The sequence below is a fragment of the Lissotriton vulgaris genome, chromosome 8, assembly GCF_964263255.1.
Source record: "Lissotriton vulgaris chromosome 8, aLisVul1.2, whole genome shotgun sequence".
Classification (NCBI taxonomy): domain Eukaryota; kingdom Metazoa; phylum Chordata; class Amphibia; order Caudata; family Salamandridae; genus Lissotriton; species Lissotriton vulgaris.
In genome coordinates this window covers 130,037,071-130,055,856 of record NC_141696.1, presented here as the reverse complement: position 1 = coordinate 130,055,856, position 18,786 = coordinate 130,037,071, and the positions used below count along the sequence as shown (strand labels likewise).

Here is an 18,786-nt window from a genome sequence, read left to right as displayed (position 1 = left end):
GTTCATCGGGGACTAGTTTATAAGAGCAGCTTTGTGAAATGTTCAGCTGAATCTTGGTCATAACGAAGCCTACGCACAGGCAGCCCTCCTGCAGTTTCTCCTGCAACTGGTGCGTGCGTAGGGACCTCTTCCCCCTGCCTGGCTTTGAGTTACTCGGTATTGTGGCTCCTAGGCTGTTGCCAAGCCTCAAGCTCAACATTTCTGGTAACTATTGAGAGGTTTCACCAAGAAGTGAAGCCGGTCAGGAAGCACACAACAAATTGCTTAACATATGTAGCAAAATGTTAAATTAGCAGAAACAAAACCTGCACCCGGTGTGAAATTAAAATTAATTTTTCTGGGGAATATAGGAATTCTAATGAGATAGGTTTATGTCCAATGTCTCCTCGAGGAGTAGTGAGTGACCTAAATATACACTAATGATACACAAGTCCACTTCTACTTAGTATATGGTGCTGAGAACCCAACTAAAATGAAGTTGTATTTTGTTGAAAGCGATTGTCGCTGTAATTTCCCTCTAGGGAGTCTCTTTCATTCAAGCACAGAGTCGATATCAGTGTCCCCAAGATGTAATCCTGACATTTAAACCATAGGTTCCTGTGCATGAATAAAGCTAAGACTGAGTTTATAGTGATTGAAGGCCCTGCTTCTAAATCAGTGCCTTTTCATTAGCCAACAAGTTCGTAAATGCCCCATCCACCTACCGAGAAGTAAAGAACCAAGGATTTGTTCAATCCAGAGAATCCATTTGCTCCCTATCAGAAACTGGGTTTTTAATTTAGAATGGGATAGTCTTGCCAACGAGTTCAACACAATCTGAATAGGCTAAAACACAGTTCTTAGGTAATCTCTGCTCAACCCCTAGTAGCTGTGTACTTAAAGAAACATTTAACGAATGTAAAGGCACCAACATAATTAAAATTGGATAAGGGGAAGTGAGATATTAATTTTATGCAGGTTTAAGGCAAAAACGTATCATGGAAATGTAAAGCACCAACGTAAATGATCACTTTGCATTTGACTTGGACCTGAGTGTAATTTTAGGCTGGCCGCGATGGAGAAGAAGTCGGATACACCTAGTTGGTCGCACGCAGATCTCTGCAGTGTCCCTAGAGCCACCTCCGTCTCTAATCATCTGCGAGACCAACACTAGCTCAGGGTTGAGAACTGAATCAAGTTCAAAGCCCTGAGTTACATGTTTAAAATCAAAACCGGAGTTGCCCCCAAATATCTGCAGTCTCCGGTCATCCCTATGTGCCTTCCCGGTGCCTTTGCTCATCCACTCGAGAAATTCTCGTTGCCCAGAATCAAATTATCTTGGATGGGAGGCAGATCGTTTGCATGCCTCTGTCCCTCACTATGGAACTCACTTCCCATAGCCATTCCAAATGAAACGGCATACACACTATTTCGCAAATCCCTTAAGACTTGGCTTTTCAACCAGTAACCTAATAGGCTGCGCCACATTCTTCTGATTAGCTCCGGTGCCGGGAAACCTTTCTTGGGTAGCTGCTGCGCCTTACAAATTTAATAATAATAAAGGTAAAGTATTTACCTTGGGACCTAGTCTGCTTTTTGACCCTCAAAGTCTTCCAGTGGGGCACGCTCCAAGCTAAGGTACCTCCGAGTTGAATATATCATCGAGCTCCCACTGAAGTGGTTGGTTTTTGCTCCTAAAGCTCTAAATGGGTCAAAGCTGGATTTCATAGTCAATGAGGTCTCCTCACCACTTGCCAAGATTTTACCCTCTGAGTAAGGGCCAGATGTACTAAACGTTTTAATGGTTGCAAACACTCCAATTCAGCAGTTACAACAGTGAAAAACATTTTGTTGTATTTACTAATCCCTTTTAAGGAGTTGAAAAAGCTCATCTGACTCCTTAAATTGGATTCTTTTTCAGTATCTGGAAGGGGGGTGTTGTAGGAATACTCCTAAATAACAAATCAATATCTAAAGTATCATTGTTTTGTGACCAAAACCAGATCACCAAACATTGATATATTAAGTGACACCTCAATGGAGGTGGTAATGTCTCAACAAAAGGGAAGGAGTCCCACATGGACCTATTGCCCTTAAACCAGGGGGCCAAATCTTAAACAAAAAAAAGTAAACTTTTATCACAGTCCAGTTTCCATCAAGGACATAAGGCTGCATTTAAAAAATAAAGTTTACTTAATTGACCAGCACTCACAGTCATGGTGGTCAGCTGGCCCCAACAGGCCACCAATCCCGTGATGGTGTCCAGTCACACTGAGCCACAATTTGCAACGCATCACATTAATATTTATGAGGCGAGTCAGATTGTGACACACAACGATTCAGATTTTTAAAAATCAACCTATTAGTACATAGTTTGCAATTTGCAACCAATATTTTGCGACTAGATATTCATACATCTGGTCCTTAGTGCCCTTTTTTTTTTGGTTCCCAATATCCACCCGAGGGGCCAGGCTGGAGATTATTGCCAGGAAGGGCTCCACAAAGCCAGTTACCTTTACCATGAAGTTCAGCTGAACCACTTATCTGAAAGAGACTATTAGTTATAGATTCCTTACCTTAGAATTGTCCCCAGACGTCAGACTGGATCTGGAATTTATTTTCTCAGCGGTCTCCCTGCACATCAGTAAGTGGCGTAGGTAGATTCCTTGTTAGTTGCCGGCATCGTTATCCCCAGGATGATGTCGCTGTATCTGCTTAGACGCCACACCTGCACGCTGAGGTCAGTTCTTTCTTTTTCCACGCCAGCCAGGGCAGATCCGGAGAGAGCAGTACCCTTAGTAACTTTTTGACTAACCTTTTTCGACTTTGTTGACATCTTTTTTGAAGTCTTTATGACTCCTGGTGGACGAGGGATGCCAAGTCGTTGACCCGGTTTCAAGCCTTGTGACTCCTGTCCCAAGCTGATTTTGGTTACCGATCTGCACCTTGTGTGCTTTTGGGGCCTGGAGCGCGACCCAAAGTCGTGCTCAAACTGCTGGGCTCTGAATCCAAAGTCTTTGTGGGAGTGGTCCCGAAAGCTTTTAAAGGCCCGGCAGTCAGCTCTGCGCCATTCGAGGTCTCAGTCGAGGGAAGGTCACGGGACCGGTAGCGGAGCCACCAGCACCTTTCGTCATCGAAGTCTTTGTCTCCCGGTAAGTCGAAGCACAAGAAGAAGGCAAAGAAGTATCATCGCTCTTCGCCTTCTCCTCGTCCGTCGGCCGACGCAACGCGGGACACGGAGGGTCGTCGTTCTCCGGCTCCATCCTCGGAGCCTGCTGGGACAGCTCTGCGCGTCCCTCCCTTTGCCGGGAGCCGGAGTGTCCCCTCCTCAGCTTCGTGCATTTTACGAAGCCCTCCATTTTATCTTTGGGAAGCCAGACTCGGCCGGCGCGTCTTCGGGCCCTGGGGTCTCGGCTGGGGGCTCTAGGCCTTTGATGCCGGCAGCTCTGACCTCGGTGCCACAACGCCCCCAAGGATTCAGGCCTGGATCCAGATCGATGCCAGACGACCTCACGGTACCTTCCCCGGTGCAGATTCCTCTGAGGGCGCCTCAGCGTCCGACACCGGTCGTGCCCCTGGCCTCCCTCTCGACATGGACATGGAGCCAGACCGCCGTCGGGCACTTTTGTGCAGCTGTTCTTCCCTGGCATTCCTTCGCGCCCTGAGTGGCAGCCAGAGGAGGGTGAGGAGGGCTGGGAGGGGTCTGTTGACCCTCTAGCAGACCAGTTTGAAGAGCCGGATTGGTGAGAGGAGTTTGGTGATGCCAGTGTTCTGGATACCTCCCCAGACCTTGGCATGCTTTCTCCCCCTACCGTGGCTACAGAGGGGGGAGCTTATGCACCATCCAAAAAGCTTACTGGGACAAAGGGCTTAAATACATGCCCCAACCAGAGACTTTCACTGTTTGTCTGCCTACCTGATCAACCACATGTCTTTCTACACAGTAAACACAGAGGCATATTTCTGAAGGCTTCATGGTATGAACTATGGCATGCCCTTAACCCCTACCTGAGAGCTGAATACAACTAAATCAAGTCCATGAAACTCCTGAACTTCTTAAGATTGCTGTCAGTGTATCTCAACACAGGACAAGGTTGGCTCTGATAAGTATTGCACTCAGTTACTGTTGTGTGGCGTTTTAGGTTCCGATTGAACTTTCCCGATTCATGCCCTTATATATGTACAATTCATGTTGCCCTTATAGGAATATAAATCAAGCCCTTATTTAGGCATAGCCCATGCTACCCAAATACAGGCATGGCTCCTTCATCCGTTCACCAAACGTGACAACGATTTCTTGGTAAACCAGCTTAAGCCGTTAGGGACTTCCCCTTGCTTGAATATTAATCCCCAGGGGTTCATTTATGAAGTTCATATGCCCGACTTTATGTCAAACATGGCATTCCTAAACACCTTCAAGGTATAAATATGCCTTCACTTGCTATGGTGGTTCGGAGCAGATCGACAGCCTACTTACCCGACGCAGCTCGCTACAGCAAGTGCCGAAGGAAGCCGACTCTCCAGTTGACGCACTGATCAGGAAGCTGCCCTCCTCTCTCTCGAGAGAATCCAGCTCCAGTGTTTCTGACTCCCCTTGTGGGGTTTTGGGAAATCGAGTCCCAAGAAAGAGATACCAGTCCTCCTTAATTCTAAGGTATGGAGCCGATTAGAACCTAGAGACACCTTTGGTAGATTCTTGGCAAAAAACTAAACCTATGCTAAACAATACTTACTTCTTCCCTCGTACTAGACTTAGGTTAGGTACATTGGGGTAGGCATATTTTAGAAGCACCAGTTGAGTATTTTAGTCTATGTTATTTATGTATGTATTTTATGGCTTAGAAACCATACCATGCTGTTACAGTATTATTTTATAATACTATTCTCACTGTACGCATTATACTTTGCATTCTGTCTAACGATTGTAGCAGTTCACTTCTCTTGCATGAGAAAGAAGACTGTTCAATAAACCTTTTATTGAAAACGCCTGTCTCTCTATTGCTCTGCAACTATGTAGAAACAAAGCTTGACGTGAGTAAAATAATTATCTATTGTTATTGTTACCGTGACTCTGAAAGATATATTCTTATTCTTGGTAAACAAAGTTGTCATGTTTATGCGGTTGTCAGAAACTAATCCCTTCTTGTGAATTCGAGAACGTTTCTAGTGACCTCTGAGTTAGCTGGCACACACAATTAAGTTTAGTATATTCAATAGAGACCTATTGACAAATAAGTCCTACGTCAAATCTATAGGATATATTATTCCAATGCACAGAATAGGACCAACACTACATTACCTACCCAACCTGATGGCACCAACTATTCCATCTAACCATCATGCTGGACTTCTTTCTGTCAGAGCTCTGAATTAACCACATGGAGACATGAAGCACTTCACAGTGTCTAAATAAGTAAGACGCTCCTTCTCCGTGTGTCACTGTTTGAGATAGCGAAATAGCGGGCACAGGCCTGGTTGAGTGGGGGTGGTAGTGAGGTTAGACCAAGATAGATTTCATGTCATATGTTTCCTACAGATTGAATCAATGCATGATATGGAGTGGGTTCCCTTCCGATTTGATTGAATGTCACTTCTGTGATGGAGCGCTGCGTCATTAATTAGCGAAGAAAAACAAAATTGATGAGTGGAATTAATGATTTTGCCTTATCGCTGGTAATTACTCAGGACTGCATTCCTGTCCATCATTTATTTACCTACTCCACCATTCCAGATAAGGAGCAAATTTATGCAATAATGGATGGTGGGCTCAAACAAATGTCCAGTTTAGTAGTAACTATTTGAATGTTTGGTGGCGGCAAAAGCACCAATATGGTTAGGGGGTAGAAAAAGTAACAGTGAGCCACTAGGGAGCATCCGTACATGTGAATTGAGGAGGATCTCCTGCTCAGTGTGCCTGAGGATCAACTTCCACAAAATGCAAACACAGAATGTTTCACCCAGGGATAAAACGTGCAGTGAGCCAGAAGTCAATTGTATTTGCTATATTTGTGCCCTACCTTTCTGAAAAGGTAATCGAAGCACCTCACATGGATATGTAAGATACAGTGTTCCCTTCGACCACATGTGATGTTGTACTCTACACTTCTATAGTACACCTCCGATAATTTGCTTGGTTTCTTAAAAGTCAAGGCAACTTCTGAACCAGATTTGCATATAGGTATTTCTGGGCATTTTAAACTTAATATTGCATTTAATTTCTATAACTATATAGATTGCCACTTAAACTGTGATTATTGCGCATTTTAGATTTTTTGGCACATATTTACTTCGGGTGTAACCGGTTTCATATAAAAGAGATGCACATGTTTCACATTACAAATGCAATCGGTCATATTTTCCACTTTGGTTTGGTTTTAGGTTGGGAAAGGACCATCCATTCCTCTTCAAAAGAACAAAGCAGAAGTATTAGAAGATATACTATCAAGTATGAAGAAAGCTAAACCCTACACAGAGCAACCTCTAGGTACTTTACTTTCTTTATACATTTCTCTATTGTCTTTTCTGCCTTACGTCAAAAAAATGGTCTAACAAAAGACTTAACATTTAATAATGATTTTGTGTGAAGTATCGCCGGGCCATAGCCTAATAACCCAGCATGAAAATGGAGGCCAGGGGTTGCACTGGTTGTTTTGCTTGGAGGAGAAAATTCACATTTATCGACTGCCCAGATTGGTCCTTTTGTCTGGGAAGGTGCTACTAGTTCAATGAAGGGTCCAGCATGAATTCTCCACAGAAAGCACACAGCAATGGAACAGCTTTCCAACCTTTCTCAAACCGCAGGGTTCCTACTCTTCATTAAGAAGCAGCTGGCAGACCCTGTTTTCCCAATAACTCAACAGTTGCATCTTAGCACCTAGCATAGGTGACACCACTAGACCTCTGCTGCTCTAGCTTGTTGTCCAGGTATGTATATATGCCTTTATGCCACTCTAGTTATTGCTGCTTCTCTGTTCGATTGAAGGCATATATATATGTATGTAATATTTATCTGGCCTTTTATTGCTTGAGGACGTCTTCTGGTGGTATTAAACTTGTTAATAAGGATAGGATAAGGCCACATTTTAGATAGCCAGGCTGAGTTTGCAAGTGTAAATGTAACTTGTTCCAAAGGCAAGATTCCTGGACAAAAGAAGCCACCACCTTGAGCAGGAGAGCATTTACCAAATCTGAAAAGTAGCAGGAAACTAACATATGCAATTAGCCTCTAACTTGGTGAATTATTGTTTTTTTTAGAATTGTCCCATGTCCCCTGCTCTTCTAATTTTCAACCTGTTATATGTTTTATGATTTTGTGCCCTGAGCAAATTAGATGCTCTGCTTCCTAGGCTTACACCAGCATAGTTGAATTGTTGTTCCCTCTAGCACAGAGGTGCCAAAATTATTTGCCATTCAAGTGAATATACTGTCACTGTGTCTCATTTCGAACTTTCATAACATGCATTTGTATCCTTACTGAACTGAAATTGAGATTATTGCTAATTAGAAGTGCAAAAACAAAGGGTTGTTTTAGATCCATTGTTGGTGTGTCAAGCATGTGCTATTTTTGTTTCAACATTTCCCTTGTGACATTGGTCACTGTAGTGTCTTTCAACTTAGTATCGAGGTTAATTTGTGGGGAAATCAGCCTCTTAAGTGAGTGCTTCGCCTGGTCCTCTATCAGTTTCTTGATCACTTCGACAAGCGTCCTAAAATAGTCCTCTTTCCAGTGGCAGTTTGTAATGCTAAAAAAAACGAACCATATAGAGGCTCATCTTCAAGGTTTTAGAATGGTGGCTAGATTCGTACAAAAGTGTAATTTTGTTTGTTTTGCATGTGTTTATACACTTCTTCCATCCAGAAGTCCAAGAAAAGATTTGTTTCCAGATAGGAGCGCATTGTAAATTTGAGATCTAGGGATAATGCCTTACCCAGGTATGGAATATCAACACATTTTCCATTCTCCTGGTCTAAATTCAAAGACCTCAGTGAACCGGAAACTTGTGTTATAAATGTAGCATGTTCTTAAAAGAGAGTTCTTTATTTATTCAGCCAACCACTGACTGACTGCACTTATGAAGTGCTCATTATCGCTCAGCGTCTCATGGAGTTGGTCTTACAAGTTATGCTTCGCCACGTTGTGGCTTGTTGAGACAAGACACTTGTACTTAAACAGGGTTCAGGCTACGTTGAGACCGTGTTTCGCTGAGTAAGGTATTGGTTCTCATCTGGAGTCTGTCATACCGAGGTTCTAGGTATCTATGTGCTCACCAGACACTTTGGGTAGCTTGCTGACCAGTAAAACCCAAGTCTGAGTGACATAGCACTCCACATAGTGGTTTGACATACACATTTGTTCCACTATTTCAAGGCAATCCAAGTGGTCACTGGCACTTCATTGTTGTACACTCTGTTGGTCCTGATGAAAGCCACTGCATCCCTACAGGGAGCTTCAGGCTGAAACATGTCGACCTTCCTATGATTTGACAGATTGAATCTCCTTCTGTCCTAGCTGTATCTTTTAATCCTGGCCTATGTATGCAACACTAAAATTGTCCAGCATATCATAGAGTTCGTTTTAATCACTTTCACCTATTCACTCATCCCTCCCCACACCCTGCTCATCCAAAGGTTTAATATACCTCATCATCTCTATCAAAACACCCCAGAGCTCCTCCCTCTCAGAGTGGGGGTTGTAGCCCACACTACAACTAGATTTGTAGTGCGAGGAGATCCCCTATGATGAAGCATGCCACCTCTGGGTGGGTGAAGGGAATCGTCCTAAGAAAGGGATACCTCAACACCTCTATATTAAATTAGACCCAGGGGCCTGCTATTATGTCTTCTATGTGTACTTATTATCTCAAAGAAAGCTTTTGAGGAGGTGCATGATACAGCACCTACAGATCAGTGAGCAGGTGAGTGAGACCCGTAAGTAGGAAAACCACCTCTTCACTGGAGGAGACAAAAGTGAAACATTCTATTGTACATCTATCACAGGAAACACCATGTAAGAAAGCTGTTCCTGGGGCATGCAGAGCTACTCTCTCATGTCTACAATAAGGTCAGCCCTCATGAAAATTTATTTTTTCAGGTGGTTCTGGTGGTGCGATTAATAATGAACAATTCCTCTTGTTGTATACCAAACCAAATTTTCTGTCGCCTTCAGGACAGGTAGCACAGAGCTCCATCAAGAGATATGATGTCATAGGTGCTAGCCTCATTGAGCCTACGGGGAAATTTTTTCCTGCATTAGCTATGAAGAGAGTAACGTCTTGCTAGCTTATAAAATATAGATCACTAGGGCAGAAGTTGCACATGCAAGATCTTGTATCAAGGTCTAAAGTTTGGATTGACAAAAGCATTTATGAGCCAAGGAAGTAGTACTACAGGATTCACTCTTACATGCCCATTTGAATCTGCCATGAAACGTGCAACTTCATATCTATGAAAGTGCAAAGAGGGCACAGTCTTTTCTATCTTTGCTAACTGTATATGCATATTTCTTGAATATTTCCATTTTAGGTGTTTTAGAGCAAATTAGAAAGGCAAGGTAGAGTACCTAATAAAGAAATACAGGAGTGGTAAGGAAAGTTTCTTACTGAAGAAGCATTTCCTCTCATTAGGTGTCCTTCACCTCCCTGGGAGATAAACATAGCCTTTTCACATCTTATGGAGGATCCTTTCGAGCCCATTCACAAGGCATCCCTGCAACATCTTTCTTGGTAAAAAAGATTTCCTTGTAGCAATAACTTCAGCCCAAATGATTAGTGAGATCCAAGCATTATGTTCTCACAAACCATACACAGTATTTCACTCTAACAAAGTAGTCATGCGGACTCACCCAAAATTCCTCCCTAAGGTTATTTCAGATTTCCACGTTAATTAGACCAACATTCTTTCAGAATCGCTCTGCTCCAGCTGAAAAGACCCTTCATTCTCTAGATGTGAGGACAGTCTTGTGGTGTTATCTAGATAAGACACATGACATCCGATGATCAAACCAATTGTTTATCAACTATGGTCCGGTCTATACAGGGCTAGCCACTTCCAAGTAATCCATTTCCCTATGGATAGTTTCCTGTATACTGCTGTGCTATCAAGCAACTAACAAGACACTATCAGCTAAACCAAAAGCACACTCCACTAAAGGTAAAGCAACTACTGCTACTTTAATGAGAAATATCTATATAGAGGATATTTGCAAAGCAGTTACATGGAGATCAGTTCTCACATTGACCAAGCACTACTGCCTGGTGTCAGACACTAGAGATGCTCAAGTAGGACAGGCCTCCCTCAGAAACCTATTTACTTGAATGGCTACCTTTCTCATTCCTCTGTCTTCTCCACAGCTGTTGGCATGGATGGGATTGCTACTCTGTTCAGTGCTTATGACTATCAGTGGAGATCCCAACGAAAGAAGGAACAGTTTCTTACCTGTAACTCCAATGCTCTTGTAGGGGAATCTCAACTGAAGCCATAAGCTACCCCCGCCCTCCTCCGCGGTGGAGTAAGCAGATGTACCTACATTTCATTAAAGACGCATCACCTCAAAAAGAACTGAAACAACTGCCACCTGCTGAGCACAATGTGATACTTATGGTCTCTAGGTTCTTTAAGGCATAGTCTTTCTTTGCAACTCATATAATGACAGCCTATGGGGCTACACTGTCCTGTTTTCCTTCATCTCAATACTCTGTCAAAAAAGATTTTGTGAAAAGCATTTATGCTGTTTTTACCAAAGCATCCTGAAATTATATACATATCTATTTCTATGGCCCCCTTACAAGATAATAATTTGGCCATTGTAGCCTGCTCCCATATGCTGCATAATATTTGTCTCTTTTAAATGGCCCTTAAATAACTGCATGCCTCCCTGGGATCCCCACATGTGGGCGGGACTATTCAGTGCTTACAACTATCAATGGAGATCACCTACGAGAGAACTTTCATATTGCACAAGTTACTTACCTTCGGTAACGATATATCTGTCTGTAAGAAACAGTAGTTAGTATTAGATTCCTTACCTTAGAATATCCCCAGGCGTCAGACTGGATCCGGAAACATTTGCATAGCAGTACCCTTGCGCATTGGTAGGCATCGTCTGCGGCTCCGCGTCTGTCGTCGGTGTTGGCGCCGGGATGACGTCGCCGGAGTACTTAGATGCTGCCCTCGCGCGCTGACATCAGTTCTTATGCACAGCTTTTCTGCGCCAGAAACGCAGAGCCATGATAAAAACCAGCACTGGTGCCATGAAACTAGGGCCCTAAAAGGGGATGACCGTAACCCTAGATATCGGTTCGCAGAAGGGGGAGGATGGGCGGGCGGTAAGGAATCTAATACTAACTACTGTTTCTTACAGATATATAGTTACCGAAGGTAAGTAACTTGTGCATCTGAAAGAAACAGGTTAGTATTAGATTCCTTACCTTAGAATAGATACCCCAGCAATACCAACCCCAACCCCTGTGGTGGGTCTGCAAACCAATAATCACAGCAGAAAGTCCTGGAGGACGGAACGGCCAAAGAAGCCATCCCTCCGGACTTGGCTGTCCAGGCAGTAGTGTCTTGCGAACGTGTGCAGCGAGGCCCACGTAGCTGCCTGACAGATATCCTGCAAGGGGACTCACAGGCCCCGGGCAGTAGTAGCCGCCGTGGACCGAGTGGAATGGGCCCTCAGCCCAACAGGAGGCTCCTTCTTAGCCAAAGAGTAGCATGTCTTGATGCACAACACGACCCACTGAGAGATGGTCCGTTTGTGCATTGCCCGTTCCTTCTTAGCGCCCACGTAACCAACAAAGAGTTGGTCATCCACCCAGGACTGTGTGTGATCCAGATTGTATGAGAGCGCACGTTTTGGGTCCAGACGGTGGAGCCGCTCTTCCTCTGTACAGGAATGCGGAGGCAGAAAAAAGGTGGGCAAAGTGATGGACTGCCCGATGTGGAAGGCTGTGACTACCGTGGGCAGGAAAGAGGGTCTTTTCCGCAACACAACCTTGTCCTGATGGACAGAAAGGAAAGGAAGCTTGTAGGAAAAAAGCCTGGAGCTCACTCACTCTCCTGGCAGAGGTGATGGCAACCAGGAAAGTAGTTCTTAAGTGTAAGAAGACTGAGAGGACAGTTATGAAGCGGCTCAAAAGGAGCGCACATCAGGTAAGTCAGAACCAGGTTCAAGTCCCACTGGGGCATCATGAAAGGAACAGGGGGGAACATATGAGTGATGCCATTCAAGAACCTATTTACAATCGGGGACTTGAACAAAGAAGGCTGATCGGGTAGCCTTAAGAAGGCGGAAAGGGCAGAAAGGTAGCCCTTGATAGTGCCCAGAGCAGAGCCCTGCTGGGCAAGAGAAAGAAGGAAGAGGAGAACCTCAGAAATGGGGGCAGAGAGTGCATCCACAGCCTTTGCTGTGCACCATGCCACAAATCTGTTCCACCTGCAGGCATATACCGACTTTGTGGAGGGACGTCTGGCTGCCAGAATCACATGACAAACTTCAGGAGGCAAGTCAAATGGGCTCAATGTCGCCGCTCAATCTCCAAGCATGGAGGTGGAGACTGGACAGGTTCGGGTGGAGGACCGTCCCCTGCTGCTGCGACAGAAGGTCCTCCTGAAGAGGCAGATGAATCGGGGGGGTCGACAGACATGCTGAGTTGCTCGGGATACCAGTATCTTCGTGCCCAGTCCGGAGCCACAAAGATAACTTGGGCCCTGGTTGAGTCTGATCTTCTTCAGCACTCTGGGCAGAAGGGGTGTAGGCGGAAAGGCGTACAACAGACCGCAGCTCCACTCGCAACGAAAAGCGTCTCCGAGCGAGTGCTGCCTTGGAAATTCCAATGCGCAGAACTGATGACATTGCGCATTCTCTTCTGTGGCGAATAGATCTAACCAAGACTCTCCCCACTGCTGAAAGAGGCCTTGCACCACGTCTCAGTTCAGACGCCTTTCGTGATCCATCATGCACCGACGGCTGAGTTGGTCCGCCCTGGTGTTCATGGAACCTGCCAGGTGTTGAACCACCAGGGTCACGCCCTGATGTTCCATCCACTGCCAGAGGCGCAGAGTCTTCTGGCATAGGGACCACGACCACACCCCGCCCTGTTTGTTGGAGTACCACATGGCGGTGGTGTTGTCCGTGAACACCTGCACTACACTCCCCCGGACAGAGGGGAGGAATGCCTTCAGTGCAAGCCGGATCGCCCACAGCTCCAGAAGGTTGATGTGGAGCCGGGACTCCGCCGGAGACCAGAGGCCTCTGATCTCCGCCTCTCCCAAGTGGCCCCCCCAGCCCTGGAGGGACGTGTCCGTCACAACCACGTGCTCCGGTTGGAGTAGGGAGAGGGATCTGCCGCTCACCCAATCGCGGTCCGTGAGTCTCCACTGCAACTGTCTTGCAGTGCCCTCCGAGATCAAGACATGGTCGGACAAGTTGCCCTGATGCTGGGCCCACTAAAACTTCAGGTCCCACTGCAGAGCCCGCATCCGCCATCTGGCGTGATCCACCAGAAGGATGCAGGAGGCCATCAGCACCAGAAACCGCAGCGCCAACCTGACTGAGACTCGGGATAACAGCTGAAAGATCAGAATCAGAGCCTGAATATCCCGAACCCGCTGTTCGGGAGGATAAACCCGAAACTGCGCCGAGTCTAGTACTGCTCCGATGAAGAGGAGCTTCTGAGAGGGATACAGGTGTGACTTCGGCACATTGATGGAGAACCCCAGCAGGTGCAGGAGGTCGGCCGTAGTCTGGAGGTAGCTGACGAATGTCTGGGGCGAGCCCGCCTTCAACAACCAGTCTTCGAGGTAGGAGAAGACTGACACCCCTAACCTGCGCAGATGAGCTGCGACCACCGCCATCACGTTCGTGAACACCCGTGGGGCGCTGGTAAGGCCGAAGGGGAGCATGGTAAACTGAAAGTGCTCGTGGCCTACCGTGAACTGCAGTTAACGCCGGTGGGCTGGCAGGACGGGGATGTGGAAATAAGGGTCCAACAAGTCCAACGCTACCATCCAGTCTCCCGGGTCCAGGGCAGCTAAGACCTGAGCCAAAGTCAGCATCTTGAACTTCTCCTTCCGGAGGAAGCTGTTGACGTTCCGCAGGTCCAAGATAGGGTGTGGGCTCCCTTTTCCCTTCTTGGGTACCAGAAAGTAGTGGGAGTAACAACCACACCCTACTTCTGGCCCAGGAATGCGCCCGATGGCCCCCTTGGCCAAGAGGGCCGTAACTTCCTCTTGTAGAAGTTTCAAGTGATCCCCCGACATGCGGTGGTACTGCGGTGGCATGGCTGGAGGGGTCGCCTCGAAGTGGAGGGAGTAGCCCCTTCGGACGATTTGCAGCACCCACCTGTCCGATGTGACAGTGCGCCAGTGGAGGTGGTGATGGCGAACCCTGCCCCCCACTGGCGTCACATGGGCCTGAAAGCTCGGACTAGGAGGGTTTTGAGGCAAATGCTGCAGAGGTAGGTGTGGATGGGCCTCGCCATTGTCCCCGACCGCAGCCACAGCGGTTTCCACGTCCGCCACCGCGCTGGATGATAGTCTGTGGCCCGTGGCTGGCAGGACATGTGGGGGCGCCCCTTCCTTGGCCACAAAAGGAGCGAAAGGCAGCCGTTTGCTGGCGAGGGCCGAGAGGCCCAAGGACTTGGCTGTAGCCCTGGAGTCGTTAAATCGCTCAAGCGCATGGTCTGCCTTGTCGCCAAACAGGCGACGGCCATCAAATGGCATGTCCATAAGGGTGTTTTGGACATCAGCCGAAAAGTTGGCGGACCTCAACCAGGCGTGGCGATGAATCGCCACCCTCGTTGCCATCGCTCTGCCCAGTGAGTCCGTGGTATCCAGCCCACACTAGATGGAATACCGTGCCGCATCACAACCCTCCGCACGGGCTTGGACGAGTTTAGTCCGGGCCCCCTCTGGACATTGTGGCAGCACGTCCCCGACCTTGTCCCACAGAGAGTGGGTGTAACGCCCCAAGAGGCACGCGGTGTTGACTGACTGCAACCCCAAACTCAGGGAAGAGAATACCCCTTTCCCGTATTGCTCATACCTCTTGGATTCCCGATCAGGGGAAGCCGTCGGGAATGCGGTCTGGGAGTTAGAGGCCTGGATGACCAGGCTCTCGGGGGTGGGGTGGGTGGACAGGAAGCAAAGGTCGCCCGGAGCCGGGCGGTGGCACGTGGCCATGTTCCTATCTACAGGCGGACCTGTAGGCGGGCTTGGACCAAGTGCCCAGAAGAACGTCTGACAAGGCCTCATTAAAAGGCAGCAGAGGCTCTGCCGAGCTTGCCTGCGGTTTAAGGACCTCAGTGAGGAGGTTAGTCCTCACGGCCACGACGGGGAGCTCAAGGTCCAAGGCCTTGGCAGCCCGCGTCAGCACCACACTATAGGCAGCCCCCTCCTCCGTAGCCATGGTAGGAGGGGAGACAAAACCAGTGTCGGGCGAAGTGTCCAGACCACTGGCCTCCCCAAGCTCACCTGTCCAGTCTTGAGAAGACTGGCACTCACGTGCCAGAGGGTCCATGGACCCCTCCCAATCCTCCTCGCCACCCATCACCTGGTACTCAGGTTCAAAGGATGGGGCCGGGTCATAGAAGTAGACATCTCCAAGCAGCGTCGAATACGGACCCGAATCGAGGGTAGGACCGGGTATGGAGCCGTCCTGAGACGGCGCCGGGGGCCGCGCCGGTGAGGTCGACCGGTGACGATCCGGCGGGGCCCTGCGGCGTCGGGACGGCTTGGGGACCCAGTCGGGGCCGTTTGGCCCGAAGGCGCCGTGAAACCCGACGGAGGAGTGAGCGACCTCATGGCCATGAGAAAGGCCTCGAACTCCTCGGGCGTCGCGTTCTGCCCAGGGACCGACGGGTATGGAGCAGGCCGCGATGCCTGCGGCTCCGGTGGAGCCGCGGGGGAGGTGTCGCCCGAACCCCCGGCCGTGTTCCTCGAGCGTCGGGGGGAGTCAGAAGTGCGATGTCGCCTCTTCGACTTCTTGTGCCTCTTACCTGAGGACTTCGAGCCCAAAGACCGATGACGACTCCTGAAACTGTGGTGACTCCGGTCCCTCAACCTCCTTCCGGACCGAGACCTCGAGCGGCGCGGGGCTGACTGCCGGAGCTCGTGTCGCTTGCAGGACCGCTCCAGCCTAGCTTTGGATGTCAGGGCCCGGCAGTCGGAGCAGGGCTTGTCATCGTGGTCGGGGCCCAGACAGTGAAGGCACCGGCGAAGGGGGTCATTTGGCAACAATCAGCGCAGGGTTTGAACCCGGGCATCCCTACTGGCACCATCGGAGTCGATAGACTTCGAAAGACAATCAAAAAGGATCGAAAAAGTTAGTCAAAAATTGACTATGGGTACAACTTTTTCAGGCCCGGCGCTTGCTTGCGCGGAAAAAAGAACTGACGTCAGCGCGCGAGGGCGGCGTCTAAGTACTCCAGCAACATCATCCCGGTGCCAAGGACGCCGACGACGGACGCGGAGCCGCAGACGACGCCTACCGACGCGCAAGGGTACTGCTACGCAAAGGTTTCCGGATCCAGTCTAACGCCTGGGGATATTCTAAGGTAAGGAATCTAATACTAACCTGTTTCTTTCAGATTCAAAATTCATCTGGGGATAGACCCCTATATTTGCACCTTCTCCTCCTCACAGAGCCTGTTAACTCTGCTCAACACAGTAACCAATTTCTGGGCCACTTGTTAGGATACATGAAAATACAGTGCATGTTAGTATTTTTCTGCCCATAATTGTGTTATTGCACCTCACAGTAAAACTAAACTTACCGAGGCCCTGCTTGCATTGACAGTCAGCCCCTCTGTAAAAGTACATGAGAACTATATTGAGATCTTTGTGCAAAAGATTTTAGGTATGGTGCAAATGAGCTAAGGGCTTTGTGCTGTATGTGTGTAAGACCCAAGTATACTGCCCTCTTCCTCAAAAGAGTTGCGCTTCACCTCCATCTCTTATAAACATTTGTAGTCCAAGCCTCTTACATTGTATTTTAGTAGCCTTTCACCAGTTGGGCCCTTACAATATAAACAACAGTCCAAGGTGGTTGCCCACAGCTGAAAGTACATTCATTTTAGAGCATTCTTTTATGGGCTGGACAAATAGTGTAGATCCTGCTACATTCTAGGGACGTATGCAGTGTTGCACTACTCCACCCTACTCTACACCTCCACCCACCCCACCCACACAAACCCAACGATATTGGTTCAAGATGGCTCTGTGAGTGTCAGGTATACAGAGAGCTCGAGTATGTAGTAACTATGTGCACTACTGTGTTTTGCAATACATGTATATTACTTCATGTACAGTTAATTTGGATTTCTGGTGTGCGGTTTGTTGTTTTATATTTAACTAACTTGCAGGGGTGAACTGAACTCTGCATGAGAATAATCGGTTTCTTACTCAAAAACTGGTGAAAAACACTTGGCTTGCTGTTCATAGTATACGCTTCCCTCGAAGCTCGTGGTCAAGAAGTGCCACGCCCCTCTGATACACAGACCGCCGATTTCAGCAAGGAAGACGCCAGAAGCCCCAGCTCCAGGCCCTGGATGATCTTGATCCCGATCCCGATCCTGCGGGGGCCTGGGAAAACAGATCCTTGAGCAAGGGTAGAGCGCCTTCCTTTACCGTTCATTCTGTTGCAGCAAAACGAGGCAAGCCGCGAGCCGCTGCATTTTCGTCTCCCCTGTGACTCCCCGTTGCTTTGTGGCTCAGTGGTTTCTGAGTGAGCAGGAATAGCCGCGCCGGTCCAGCTGGGAAGTAGAGAAAACGGAGGACAGAAGAGGACAGAATGAGTCTCGTGGGGCGTCAGCGGTAAGTGGCAGGTGCCATAGCAGGTGGCCGCAGTGAGAGTGAGCCCTCGGCAGCACAACTAGCACGACCTCGCCCTGTGTGCCTTGCCTGCCTTCACTTTTCACTGCCACCATTACTTTGCCTTCCATCCCACTCCTCGGCAGCTCCTGACCACTCAGAAAAAAAAAAAGTAAAAAGCCAAAACAAGACGGTTTAGGGCATTCGGGGATTTGTAAAATACTATAATTGGGAGGGTTTAATGTAACCAGCAAACACTGGTAATACTTAAGAAAACCCCCTAAGATTACCTCGCCCCAGGACACAGAGGTATTTAGGTTGCAGTAAGTAAACCTGTAAACCAATAGGTGCACGGCGATTACGCCCAAGCAAGCCGCACTGCCCCTAAAACCCGAAACCTGTGCTAGTAACCCACCATGAGATCAGGAAAAGTCAGGGGGGCCATAGGCAGCCAGCAACTGAAATCCAAAAAGGAGGAAGAGGACCAAGCAGAAATGGGAAATTCCAGTAAGTTACGGGAAATGGAATTGGATTCGGAGTCAGATTAAGACCAAGAAAACGATAGGGAGAGCAAAATAAACAACTTCCAAGAGGACAACAACACTCTTACCATTGCCACTTTCCCCCCCATCAAAACCAACACCAAAACAAACAAGCGGGCTCTCATTACAGATTTCTTAAAAGTATGTCACAGTTTATCCCCGGGGAAGCAAAAGGCTCACAAAGTAGTTAAGGAAGGAAAGGAAGCCAAGAAGTACAAGTACAAGGGGAGCAGTCCAGGCAACGAGATACATAAGGATAGTCCTAGTAAACCAGCAAACAAGGAAGGCCCCGAACCAGTGGACTCTAAGCTCACTACATCAGAAGACGTAAGCTGTGCCAGTCCTACATATGGCTGTTTGAGCTCACTAACTGACCACCACGGATCCCATCAACAGTCCTTTCAGGCTATAGTTCATAATGACCCGGGATCAAACATGGAGTCCACGTCGAAACAAT

The 18,786-nt window shown here is 47.9% G+C and overlaps 1 protein-coding gene across 1 annotated transcript in view; it reads left to right on the top strand.

Moving 5' to 3' along the window:
* LOC147693602 (X-ray radiation resistance-associated protein 1-like) overlaps positions 1-18,786 on the top strand; it is a 312,782-nt gene that overhangs the window by 275,130 nt on the left and 18,866 nt on the right. The window contains exon 17 of the mRNA XM_086933820.1: positions 6,358-6,463. Within this exon, the coding sequence (XP_086789946.1) occupies positions 6,358-6,463 (106 nt within the window). The remainder of the gene's footprint in view (positions 1-6,357; positions 6,464-18,786) is intronic.